General features: G+C 43.4%; 1 protein-coding gene across 8 annotated transcripts in view; it reads right to left on the minus strand.

Moving 5' to 3' along the window:
• The window catches only part of LOC109871166 (kalirin), a 283,783-nt gene that overhangs the window by 88,613 nt on the left and 181,668 nt on the right, over positions 1-13,502 (minus strand). For all 8 annotated transcript variants that reach the window (XM_031805738.1, XM_031805729.1, XM_031805727.1 and 5 more), the window contains exons 17-26: positions 13,080-13,298; positions 12,339-12,488; positions 7,872-7,986; positions 7,243-7,358; positions 6,889-7,011; positions 5,488-5,670; positions 3,032-3,153; positions 1,579-1,645; positions 1,077-1,186; positions 690-759 (exon numbers count right to left, since the gene is read on the minus strand). In XM_031805738.1, coding sequence (XP_031661598.1) covers positions 690-759; positions 1,077-1,186; positions 1,579-1,645; positions 3,032-3,153; positions 5,488-5,670; positions 6,889-7,011; positions 7,243-7,358; positions 7,872-7,986; positions 12,339-12,488; positions 13,080-13,298 — 1,275 coding nt within the window. The remainder of the gene's footprint in view (positions 1-689; positions 760-1,076; positions 1,187-1,578; positions 1,646-3,031; positions 3,154-5,487; positions 5,671-6,888; positions 7,012-7,242; positions 7,359-7,871; positions 7,987-12,338; positions 12,489-13,079; positions 13,299-13,502) is intronic.

Raw genomic sequence — 13,502 nt, forward strand, 5'->3', positions numbered from 1 at the left:
GCAAAACAGAATGGGAAAATCCAGTCAAATTCAAATGACTGAACATATTTTCTTACGTGCATATAAGTGCATATACGTGCATATATTTTTCCATATATATATTTATATATATATATACAGTATATCACTACAACTACGGTAAGCAACGTTCATTGCCAATGCTTAAACCAAGCAGCTTTACAAGAGGTTATCATGGGGCGGCAGGTAGCCTAGTGGTTAGAGCATTGGACTAGTAACTGAAAGGTTGCAAGATCGAATCCCCGAGCCGATAAGGTAAAAATCTGTCGTTCTGCCCATGAACAAGTCAGTTAACCCACTGTTCCTAGGCTGTCATTGAAAATAAGAATTTGTTCTTAACTGACTTGCCTCGTTAAATAAAAAATGAATGCTACTGTATGCCTGTTTATGGAAAAAAGGGATATAAAATACGATTGATTGATTTCAGATGTTGTATAAACTAATTGCAAGACAGTAAACAACGTTCACATGTAATCATGAAGCCACAAGTCAGAAGTGCCCTGTGGGCGGTGTATGCAAAAAACTAAACACTATGGTCGTATTCACTAGGCACGAAACTGGATGGGACTACCTGGACGTGACCAATAAGAAATACTCATTTTCTGTTTCACAACGTTTTCCTTTGTGTGCTCTAATGAACATGACCCATTGTGTGAAAACAGGAGTCTTACCCATGTGACAAAACAATGGCCCACATCTTCAGGTAGCTGTTCATAGTTCACTAGCTCTTTGAGGAAAATGCTGCAATTAGACAGAAAAGAGAGGGTTAACCATGATAATATTCACTGCTTATCATAGAATACGTATTTCCTCAACCAAAATCACATGAAATAGAAGTGATTTGAATTGGTCTCTCATGCAATGATTTGCACCTGAAACAGCAAAGCTAACTGATATAACAAGTTGGAATCTCTTTCAAATTAAGGATGTGTCCCAGATGACACCCTGTTCCCTATATAGTGCCCTACCTTTGACCCCGACCCTGGTCAAAAGAAGTGCACTATATAGGGCATAGGGTGCCATTTGGGGGACATCCTCAATTTGAAAGAGACTCCTACCTGTTATGGAAGTCATAAATCTCCTGGATGTTGCCGAAGATGATGTGCTCCTTGTTGACGATGCCAGGCGGGATCTCCTCCACCCCACTCGTCATCTCCCACAGGTACGCCTAGACAGGACGAGGAGATGAGAAAGACACACAGCAAATTACATCCTATCATGTCCTACAACCAATCCTCACAAAACATCTTGGGCTTGTTTTTTTCATCCTGGCAACCTTTTCGAAGAAGGGTTATAACTGTAATGTGTTTTTTTCCTCAGAAAAATGTGTTGAATGCACTGGCTCTTAGTTGCTCTGGATAACTAAAATGTTACTGTAATTGAAATACTTGTGTCTGTGACGACCAATGACTGTGTAGGTGGAAAAACAAAGAACAAATCTGACTTATTATATCATTAAAACACCCCAAGAACCACTTCTATGAGTCCATGCCAAGGCCAATACAACACTGACAAGAAGAGTTTCATTGCCAAGCGAAAATGGAAGAGGAATAAGCTTACCTCTAAACATTCATGCAAGTCCCTGACATAGGCCTTCTCAGTCTGAAGGAGTTCAGCCATTATGAACCTGGATAAATAAACACATGCAATATTATCACCAACCAGTACCAGTCAAACATTTGGGTGCACTTACTCATTCAAGGGTTTTTCTTTATTTTGACAATTTTCTACATTGTACATTTTCTACCATTCTACCATTTTCTACATGCATTCAATGAACAGGTATGCCTAGTCCTCGGATGGGGCCACAGTGTCTCCTGACCCCTCCTGTCTCAGCCTCCAGTATTTATGCTGCAGTAGTTTGTGTCGGGGGGCTAGGGTCAGTTTGTTATATCTGGAGTACTTCTCCTGTCCTATTCGGTGTCCTGTGTGAATCTAAGTGTGCGTTCTCTAATTCTCTCCTTCTCTCTTTCTTTCTCTCTCGGAGGACCTGAGCCCTAGGACCATGCCCCAGGACTACCTGACATGATGACTCCTTGCTGTCCCCAGCAAGGAGTCATGAGGTAGTCACCTTTAATGCATTCAATGAACAGGTATGCCTAATTAAAAGTTAGGTTGTGAATTTTTTTCCCTTCTTAATGCGTTTGAGCCAATTAAGAAGGTATACCTTTGCCCCAGCCCTTCTCCCTCGATTCCTCAGTTTGGCCGGGCGGCCAGCTCTGGGAAGAGTCTTGGTGGTTCCAAACTTCATCCATTTAAGAATAATGGAGGCTACGGTGTTCTTGGGGACCTTCAATGCTGCAGACATTTTTGGTACCCTTCCCCAGATCTGTGCCTCGACACAATCCTGTCTCAGAGCTCTACGGACTATTCCTTCAACCTCATGGCTTGGTTTTTGCTCTGACATGCACTGTCAACTGTGGGACCTTCTATAGACAGGTGTGTGCCTTTCCAAATCATGTCCAATCAAGTTGTAGAAACCTCTCAAGGATGATCAATGTAAATAGGATACACCTGAGCTCAATTTCGAGTCTCATAGCAAAAGGTCTGAATACTTATGTAAATAAGGTATTTCTGTTTTGTATTTTTTATACATTTGCAATCATTTCTAAAAACCTGTTTTCATTTTGTCATTATAGGGTATTGTGGGTAGACTGATAAGGAACACATTTAATTGAATCAATTTCACCATAAGGCTGTAACGTAAAACAAAATGTGGAAAAAGTCAAGGGGTCGGAATGAACTGAATGAACTGTATATAAACGAGGGACACAGCAGAAAAAGTGAGTGTCGGAACGGGGATCTAACCACTTCTTCAAAGAGCATATGTGTTCTGGCGTGGGCAGACAGCAGCACTGCCACTTGACCAGCCCCCAGCACATCATGAAATGTTAAACATAGGCCTATACACCTTATGAAAAGCCATAGTACTACCACAGACTTGAGTACTTCGCAACACCTGCTTCCTCCAGCGATTCTTCCCTATTTCTCTCTGTCTGCAGTGTGTACTCACTCTTTCTTCCTGGCTGACTTCCTCTTCTCCTCGTTGACCTCGTGGTTGGGGTCGCGGAGCTTCACCTCCCCAGGATCAGTCAGGCTGGCTGGGATGATGTCCAGCTCCAAGTCCTTATTATCCTACCAGAGACAGAGGGAGCTCTCAGCACACACCCCAAATGGCACCCTATTCCCTATGTAGTGCACTAATTTTGACCAGAGCCTTATGGACCCTGGTCAAAGTAGTGCCATTACATAGGGAATAGGGTGCCCTTTGGGACGCATAATTAGAGTCATGTTATATTCCCTTCAACATGGTCCTTGATGACTCAGCATTCAGCACTCTGACATCAAATAGACTTTAAAAAAAAAAAACTCTCTTTCAAGTAGAGGAGAAATCAATGCCTGCGTGTCGAGATGAGGACAGGGCTTCAAAACTGAGATGTGTTAGGTCTTGCCCCCGGTTTTCCTCGACCCAAGGCAGTAGAGATACTAGCTATAGTAAAGGTATTGTATTGAGCTCACTGGAAGCCGTTTCTTTGTGAGACAGTCACACTTACAGTTGAAGTCGGAAGTTTACATACACTTAGGTACGCCACTCCACAAATTTCTTGTTAACAAACTATAGTTTTGGCAAGTCGGTTAGGACATCTACTTTGTGCATGAAACAAGTAATTTTCCCAACAATTGTTTACAGACAGATTATTTCACTTATAATTCATTATATCACAATTCCAGTGGGTCAGAAGTTTACATACACTAAGTTGACTGTGCCTTTAAACAGCTTGGAAAATTCTAGAAAATGATGTCATGGCTTTAGAAGCTTCTGATAGGCTAATTGACATCATTTGAGTGAATTGGAGGAGTACCTGTGGATGTATTTCAAGGCCTACCTTCAAACTCAGTGCCTCATTGCTTGACATCATGGGAAAATCAAAAGAAATCAGTCAAGACCTCAGAAAAAAAATTGTAGACCACCACAAGTCTGTTTCATCCTTGGGAGCAATTTCCAAATGCCTGAAGGTACCATGTTCATCTGTACAAACAATAGTACGCAAGTATAAACACCAGGGGACCACGCAGCCATCATAGAGCTCAGGAAGGATACGTGTTCTGTCTCCTAGAGATGAACGTACCTTGGTGCGAAAAGTTCTAATCAATCACCGAACAACAGCAAAGGACCTTGTGAAGATGCTGGAGGAAACAGGTACAAAAGTATCTATATCTACAGTAAAACCAGTCCTATATCGACATAACCTGAAAGGCCGCTCAGCAAGGAAGAAGCCACTGCTCCAAAACTGCCATAAAAAAACAGACTACGGTTTGCAACTGCACATGGGGACAAAGATCATCGTTTTTGGAGAAATGTCCTCTGGTCTGATGAAACAAAAATAGAACTGTTTGGCCATAATGACCATCGTTATGTTTGGAGGAAAAAGGACAAGGCTTGCAAGCCCAAGAACACCATCCCAACCGTGAAGCACAGGGGTGGCAGCATGATGTTGTGGGGGTGCTTTGCTGCAGGAGGGACTGGTGCACTTCACAAAATAGGTGGCATCATGAGGTAGGAAAATGTGTGGATATATTGAAGCAACATCGAAAAGACATCAGACAGGAAGTTAAGGCTTGGTCACAAATGGGTTTTCCAAATGGACAATGACCCCAAGCATACTTCCAAAGTTGTGGCAAAATGGCTTAAGGACAACAAAGTCAAGGTATTGGAGTGGACATCACAAAGCCCTGACCACAATCCCATAGAAAATTTGTGGGCTGAACTGAAAAAGTGTGTGGGAGCAAGGAGGCCTACAAACCTGACTCAGTTACACCAGCTCTGTCAGGAGGAATGGGCCAAAATTCACCCAACTTATTGTGGGAAGCTTGTGGAAGGCTACCCGTAACGTTTGATACAAGTTAAACAATTTAAAGGCAATTCTACCAAATACTAATTGAGTGTATGTAAACTTCTGACCCACTGGGAATGCGATGAAAGAAATAAAAGCTGAAATAAATCATTCTCTCTACTATTATTCTAATATTTCACATTCTTAAAATAAAGTGGTGATCCTAACTGACCTAAGACAGGGAATATTTACTAGGATTAAATGTCAGGAATTGTGAAAAACTGAGTTTAAATGTATTTGGCTAAGGTGTATGTAAAACTTCCGACTTCAACTGTAAGTGTATTTGCAGGACCTTTCTACTGGGGAGGTGACCTCTAAGGGAGTTAGTCCTTCATCTGCTCCTGTTGTTATATCTTTACATTGAAGGGAGCACAAATTATAAATATCATATGTTGGACAAAATTTGTTTCGTTTCATACGTCCTTTGAAAACACACTCATTAGCAAGAGAAAGACTAAGCCTAATTAGTTGCCAGGGACTGTTATGTTATGTTGATGAATGAGCATTCACAGCAGGTGGGGTTAGCCCTATAAACTCTATAGGGGCCTTACAGGGGCCCTCCAGGGGGCCTTACCTCGGAGCTGATGCCCAGTGATTTCTCCAGGCTGGAGCGATACTTCCCCATCCGGAGGGAAAAGTCTCGGTAGCGCTTGTCCACTGTGGTGACCCACTTCTTCAGCTCAATGACGTGCACATGTCCCTTCTCGACGAAGCTGTCTGCCAACTGAATGAGGAGCTTCACCTTCTCCTTGGTTTGCTGTAGGATACCCACAGAGAGATGATGAGTGTGTGTGTGTGTGTGTGTGTGTGTGTGTGTGTGTGTGTGTGTGTGTGTGTGTGTGTGTGTGTGTGTGTGTGTGTGTGTGTGTGTGTGTGTGTGTGTGTGTGTGTGTGTGTGTGTGTGTGTGTGTGTGTATACATAGGTGAGTTTGCATATATGTGTTTGTATTATAACATGTGTGTGCATGTAAGCATGATTGCGTGTGAGTCTTTCAATAATCTGTAGCCTCCACAATCCCCGTCAATGTCTAGGCTGACGCTTGAGAGAGTGCAGACATCCCTCAGGAGAGATCTCCTAACACCTGTTTGCTGCCTGAACCACTGATAATGCATTCGCGGGGAAATGCATCAGCAAGTGAAATTAGGAGGCTGCAAATTGCACAGAACAAAGCAGCAAGGTGGAGATATGGTTATTTTGTTGTAGTCATGCGCAATGCTCTTGGTTGGTCATCAATCAACAAGATAATTGAAAAAAATCATGCTTATTTTATTTCATAATATGCACCCTTTAAAACAGCCAAACTCTATTCGCAACGGTATTCAGTTGGTAAGAGACAGACATTCAGTAAATACTAGGAATAGATTGTCCACCATCTATGTGTTATCCAGACAGAAAGGAGAAATAGGCAAAATAACATTTTGATTTAGAGCAATAAAGAAATTGAATAATTTAATCTGAGCAAACCAGAAACCACTCAATATATAAATTTAAACAATACTTTAAAACCATTTAAATACAACACATAGAAATGTTGTGTTGGACTATAGCAGATGAAGAATCAATATCTTCTTAGACTGAGTATTTAACGGGTCAATATGTTAGTGTATCATGTCTGTTTGTAACAGTGTGTTTATATGTGAAAATGTGTTCGTATTATACATTGTATTTTAATGTTTAAGGACTCTCGGAAGATTAGTCCAAATGAGGACTAAAAGAGTAGTGTTTAGTGTTTAGTGTAAGTGTTTAGCTAATGTGATATGCAGGTAGAGGGTCAGCAGTAAGTGAGGGAGTCAGAGCAGACTCCGAACAGTAGCTCTAGGGTTGTGTCCCAAATGGTACCCTGTTCCCTATGTAGGGCACTTCTTTTGACCAGAGCTCTGATCAAAAGTAGTGCCCTACTTAGGGAATAGAGTACCATTTGGGAAGCAGATTTGGGATGCAGACTATATCTGCTTCCCGGCACCATCTCCATACCTTGGCGGAGACTCGGAATTCCTCATACTCCTTCAGTAGTTCCTGACTCCTCTCGCCGCTCTCTCCAGGGGAGGTGTGAGTGGAGAGGTAATACTCTCCTGTTTCCTGGATCCAGTCTAAAGCCTGTGGAGAGAGACATGGGGGGAAATTAGTGAAGTGAAGAGCTCCCTCATTCCATATTCTTCTCTTCCTCTCTGCATGTCCTCTATCTTTCAACGTTGGCTGTGCTGGCCATCGAAAGCAAATAAAACCCCCACGTATCCTGGCTGGGTCCAGTCCAGGAGGCCAGATGTTATGGACATGCAGTAAAAACACAGCACTCGGAGTGCTTGGGCTGCGTTCAGGAGAGCTCACCTGTTTGGCGCTGCGTTCAAACACCACGTACTGCTGGCACTGATCCAGGCGGCGTTTCTTCATGGTCCAAAAGTGCAGAACCCGGTTCTCCCTCTGGAGTAGCTCGTTGAGGATGGCTAAAGAGGAGAGGGAGGCCCGGGAGCACAGAAAGAAGTTAGCAGATCTTCAAATCACATTTTATTGGTTGCATACACATATTTCGTATATGTTATTGCAGGTGTAGTGAAATGCTTGTGCTCCTAGCTCCAACAGTGCAGTAATAACTAACAGTGGTGAATGTTTCAAACAAAACCTCACTAGTCAATATAGAAACATAAGAAACGTTAGAAGTAAGTTTAACTGAAAGTAAACTGAATGTGAAAATAAATATGTACATTTCCTAAAGAAGAGGAGCCTGAAAAGAGTTATAAGGACTCGTGCTCAGAAGTCAATTTTGTTCGTCCCAAATGATACCTTATTATTCCATATAGTGCACTACTTTTCGCCAGCCCTGGTCCAAAGTAGGTGTGCATTGAGTGTGGGAAATGCTCTCTACAAATTAAATATTATTACTATTAGCTGCTATGTAGGGAATAGGGTGCCATTTGGGACAAACACTGTGCTAGTCCAATAAGGCTGTTGTGACTGACCTTTAACCTGCTGCTCAGGACCTCTGGCATGGCCTGACGCACCAGGTATACCCACATTATTCCTGTGGATGTACTTCAGGAACACCTCAGCATTTCTCCTGGCCAATGTGCAAGCCTGTGGCACAAGAAAATACATTCTCGAACAGGTTCCTTGCAATGGACAATGTATCCACAACTACCATCCAAAATACAATGAGAGGTTAGGATATTGCATGTGTATCTATCTTAAGACAACATACTGTTCATTCGGTAAGTATTCAGACACCTTGACTTTTTCCACATTTTGTTACGTTAAAGCCTTATTCTGAAATGTCCTCATCAATCTTCACACACATTTTTGCTAATTATAAAAATAAATGAAAAACCTTATTTACATGAGTATTCAGACCTTTTGCTATAAGACTCCAAATTTAGCTCAGGTGCAGTTGACAGTGCATGTCAGAGCAAAACCAAGCCATTAGGTTGAACAAATTGTCCGTAGAGCTCCGAGACAGGATTGTGTCGAGGCACAGATTACTGGGTACTGAAGGTCACCAAAAACACAGTGGCTTATCAACGCTTCTTAAATGTAAGAAGTTTGGAACCACCAAGACTCTTCCTAGAGCTGGTCACTTGGTCTGACAGAGCTCCAGAGTTCCTCTTGACAGCCCGCTTGGAGTTTTCTAAAAGGCACCTAAAGACTCTCAGACCATGAGAAACAAGTTTCTCTGGTCTGATTAAACCAAGATTGAACTCTTTGGCCTGAATCCCAAGCGTCAAATCTGGAGGAAACCTGGCCCTATCTCTATGGTGAAGCATGGTGGTGGCAGCATCATGCTGTGGGGATGTTTTTCAGTGGCAGGGACTGTGAAACTAGTCAGGATCGAGGGAAAGATGACCAGAGCAAAGTACAGAGAGATGCCTGCTCCAGAGTGCTCAGGACCTCAGACTGGGGTGAAGGTTCACCTTCCAACAGGACAACGACCCTAAGCACACAGGAAAGACAACGCAGGAGTGGCTTCAGGACAAGTTTCTGAATGTCCTTGAGTGGCCCAGCCAGAGCCCGGACTTGATCCCGTCCTAATATCTCTGGAGAAACCTGAAAATAGGTTTCCATCCAACCTGACAGAGCTTAAGAGGATCTGCAGAGAAGAATGGGAGAAACTCCTCAAATACAAGTGTGCCAAGCTTGTAGCGTCATACTCAAGAAGACTTGAGGTTGTAATCCCTGCCAAAGGCGTTTCAACAAAGTACTGAGTAAAGGTCTGACTACTTATGTAAATGTAATAACCTGTTTTTGCCTTGTCATTATGGGGTATTGTGTGTAGATTGATGAGGGATTAAAATATATATATATTGTAGAGTAAGGCAGTAATGTAATAAAACGTGGAAAAAGTGAGGCGGTCGGAATACTTTTTAAATGCGCTGTGGATACATCACTGTCAACATGGTTATTTGTTTTTGTTTGACAACAAGTAAACTGGCATCCACAACATGTCCTGCAAGAGGTGGACATGTATTCCAGCTCTGTAATGGGAAAATAAATATGTAACCAAACAGCTACGTGTTGCAGAATAACGATGAGCTCTACTGAAAAGAATCAGACAGACAGAACAGCATCAGTTCAGGGTCTGTGAATATGCAGCAAATGAATGATCAATAGAACATGGGTTACGTCCCAAATAGCACCCAATTCCCTATAGTGCACTACTTTCCATGCAGCACTCATGACTGTTTTGGGAAATGTGTTCTCATCCCCCTGGGTGATTCTTAGGAGCTGGGGGGAGTAGGGTGAAGTTGCCCCTAGCTGATCTTGGGTCAGCTTTGCATTTCTCCCATATGGGGAAGCTGATCTTTCCTGCATTTTCCTAGGTACATATATAGGATCAAATTCCTCTCCCTCAATCCTACCCTTAACCATTAGTGGGGGAAATGCAGAACTGACCCAATATCAGATTCCAGGGGCAACTTCACCCTCCCCAGGGAGGCGTCAGAAACACTTCAAAAAAGCAATGAAAATATAAGGCCACATTATGGCTGAGAAGAACCAGCCGGAGTAATGGCAGCTGGTAGAGCTTTATGAGTTAATGCAACATGGCGGCAACTTTAAGACACAATAACTGTTTGAACAGTTTCATACTACAGCGGATGAAAGAGCGGAAGGAGCGCGGAGGTGTGGAAATGGACAGCTATGAAGAAGGAAAGGAGCGGAGTGTAGAGGGAAGCAGAGTGCTGAGAAAGATTGTCAAGTACAAAAAGAAAAAAAACATACTCCGGTAGGTCAGAAATTGAACCTGACGAGAGTAAAGATGAATTACCTACGGTGGCAGGAGTGGTGAAGACCACAGAGTTCAAGACTCGCCCTGATGTTGACAAAGATGATTCCGGTGCAGTAGGAGTGAGATTTTTGGAGAGAATGAATTGCCTTCTGGCTGATCCATATGTGGTGTCAGGTTGGGTGGAGAAGAGGTTGGGGACTGTTGAATTGGTGAAAGTAACTCGAAGTGGACTCGTGATTGCTTTTTTGTGTGTCTTCCGTCCAGAGGGAGCGGGTGCTCAGCACAATGCGCCTCAGGACAGGACCTGTGACTTGCTTTGATATGGAGCGGGTTGCTGTTGAAAGGAGTGATAACTGGGGTGGCATTTAAATGTTGAGGAGGATCAACTGAAATGGAAGATTGCCGGTGTTTGTGACACCCGCCGTTTGCTGTGACGCAGACACGGTGGAGAGCATGGTGAAACACAGAAGACACCATCTGTCCTGCTGAGTTTTAATGCAGAGTCTTTACCCGACAGTCAAGTTAGGAGGTTTCAGTTATCCCGTGAGAGCTTTTGTCCCGAACCCATTACAGTGTTTTAGGTGCCAAGCTTATGATCATGTTGCAGCAGTGTGTAGGAGGGAAATTCCTAAATGTGAGAAGTGTGCAAGAGGGCATGAGTCAAAGGAGTGTGTAGTATCATTGGAAAATGCTGTGTGTGTGTGTTAATTGTAGGGGTACCCATGTTGCTGGAGATCAGAAGTGTCCGGTGAGAGAAAGATAGATCGAGGTTGCCAGGGTCAGAGTAGTACAGAAGATGTTGTATGCTGAGGCATTGAATAAAGTAGTAGAGGAAGATGGTACATGGTGAGGGATCCTAAAGGGCTCCCTGTGAGTAGGCAAAGGGCAATAGAGAGTGACAGGAATAACATGTGCTTCAGTAAGGTTGGCTTCTTAGCCATGGATATCAACACAGAAAATGTACTTAACAAAATATAAATGCAACATGTAAAGGGTCCCAGAAATTTCCCCCAAAAAGTTATTTCTCTAAAATGTTGTGCACAAATTTATTTCAATCCCTGTTAGTCAGCATTTCACCTTTGGTAAGATAATCCATCCACCTGACAGGTGTAGCATTTCAAGAAGCTGAATAAACAGCATGAAAATTACACTTGTGCACCGTGTGCTGGGGACAATAAAAGGATACTCTAAAATGTGCAATTTTGTCAGACAACAACACAATGCCATAGATGTCTCAAGTTTTGAGGGAGTGGACAATTGGCATGCTGATTGCAGGAATGTCCACCAGAGCTGTTGCCAGAGAATTTCATGTTAATTTCTCTACCATAAGCTGCCTCCAACGTCGTTTTAGAGAATTTGGCAGTACGTCCAACCGGCCTTACAACCGCAGACCACTTGTAACCATGCCAGCCCAGGACCTCCACATCGGGCTTTTTCCCCTGCGGGATCATCTGAGACCAGCCACCTGGACAGCTGATGAACCTGAGTAGTATATCTGTCTGTAAATAAAGCTATTTTGTGGGGAAAACCTCATTCTGATTGGCTCGGCCTGGCTCCCCAGTGGGTGGGCCTTACTCCCAAGTGGGAGGGCATAGCCCACCCATGGTTGCGCCCCTCAGTAATGTGAAATCCATAGATTACGGCCTAATGAATTGACTGATTTCCTTATATGAACTGTAACTCAGTAAAATCGTTGAAATTGTCACATGTTGCGATTTTGTTTCTTCAGGTGGCAGCTGCAGAGAGGTACTTGGGTGTATGAGGTTTTACTGCAGAAGAGTTACAAGGTGTGTTGAACGATAGTGTCCCGCCCTGTAGGATCAGATAGGGCAAGTAGTGGAATAGTGTGTGAGGCTTTATTAATAGGTGTAGGGTTACTTGGTAGGGCAATATTTCTTCCCTTTCCCAATGATTTTTCCCTACCCTATTAGTTTCACAAAGTGTAATGAATTTACACTCTAGAACAGTAGGCAGACACAGCCCACACATTAGGCGGTGGTGACGGTTAGCTAGCTACGTTCATCTGTTTTTTGTTAACATTGTAGCTAAATGGGAATGCTAGCTCGCTAGTTAATTATTCGTACTATATACTAATTGTCTGTGTTTGTTTGTTATTTTCTTTGCAGACAATCATGATATACCGGCACAGACAAATGAGGCACAGGGAAAAGGGTGCCATTTGAGACGGAACCATTCTTCTCTGCTCTACCTTGAGGAAGGCTTCCTTCTGCTCCAGGTGTTTGCTGATGAGGGGGATGACATGGTCCGTCTCAGCCATGGCTCCCAGCTTGTCATGGCCACCACACCAGTCCTCATCTCGCCTGTACTCTTGCTCCAGACTCTCCAGCACACTGCATACCTGAGGAGGGCACAGTCGTCTCAGTTAGTCCTCACAGTAGGTCACACACAGTTTCGAGGTGCCAAGGAACCGGAAGTACAGCCGTTATGCAGCCTTTTCCATCTTTGAGTTAAAAAAATAATAAAAAAATAATGTACCTTTATTTAACGAGGCAAGTCAGTTAAGAACAAATACTTATTTACAATGACGGCCTAGGAACAGTGGGATAACTGCCTTGTTCAGGGACAGAACGGCAAGATTTTGACCTTCTCAGCTTGAGGATTCGATCTAGCAACCTTTCAGTTACTGGCCCAAAGCTCTAACCACTAGGCTACCTGCCGCCCAGTTTAACCAAACACAAAACCACATCATCCTCTGTGTCTTTTTATTTTATTAAAGGAGTGGGTATACATCTTTTTTTCTTGTGTATTGAGGATATAGCTAGAGACAGGATGATGTGATTAAAGAGAGAACGCCTCTCAAGTAGGCCCTCCAGGCCTCCACCACCATTTGTCTTAATGGATGGGAAATGCTTGAGGCGGTTTTTGAGTGATTCAGCTAAAACTAAAAACAATTCAGGGAGCACTGCATGTGGGTGGGGTGGACACACACCTGCTCTGAGGTCTTGTAGAAGGCCACAGAAGCGTTGACCAGCTTGAGTCGATCCTCCATCTTGAGCATGAGCTGCTGCCAGTGCATGGCCACCTTCTCGGCGCAGGACCGTATGCCGTCCGGGTCAAAGTGGCCCGCCTGGAGCATGACCTCAGCCTTCTGCTGCACCTGCAGGGCACTCTGGTGGGTCTTCTGGAGGGAATTGGCATGAAACAGGGACTGAGGGGACAGAGAGAGAGAGGGTTGTTTAGGGTCAGGGTAAGTGAGGGGTCAATGTTACATGATCGTGTCTTAATTGTAATGTACATGGTAAATATGAGATTCATGTTTACATTTTTCTTCTACAATGATGTTTTTTTTGGGGGGGGGGCTGAGAGAACATTCACTAAGTGCGTCATTGGAGCATGTCGAAACTGATAGGTT

The sequence above is a fragment of the Oncorhynchus kisutch genome, linkage group LG26 (genome assembly GCF_002021735.2).
Source record: "Oncorhynchus kisutch isolate 150728-3 linkage group LG26, Okis_V2, whole genome shotgun sequence".
NCBI lineage: Eukaryota > Metazoa > Chordata > Actinopteri > Salmoniformes > Salmonidae > Oncorhynchus > Oncorhynchus kisutch.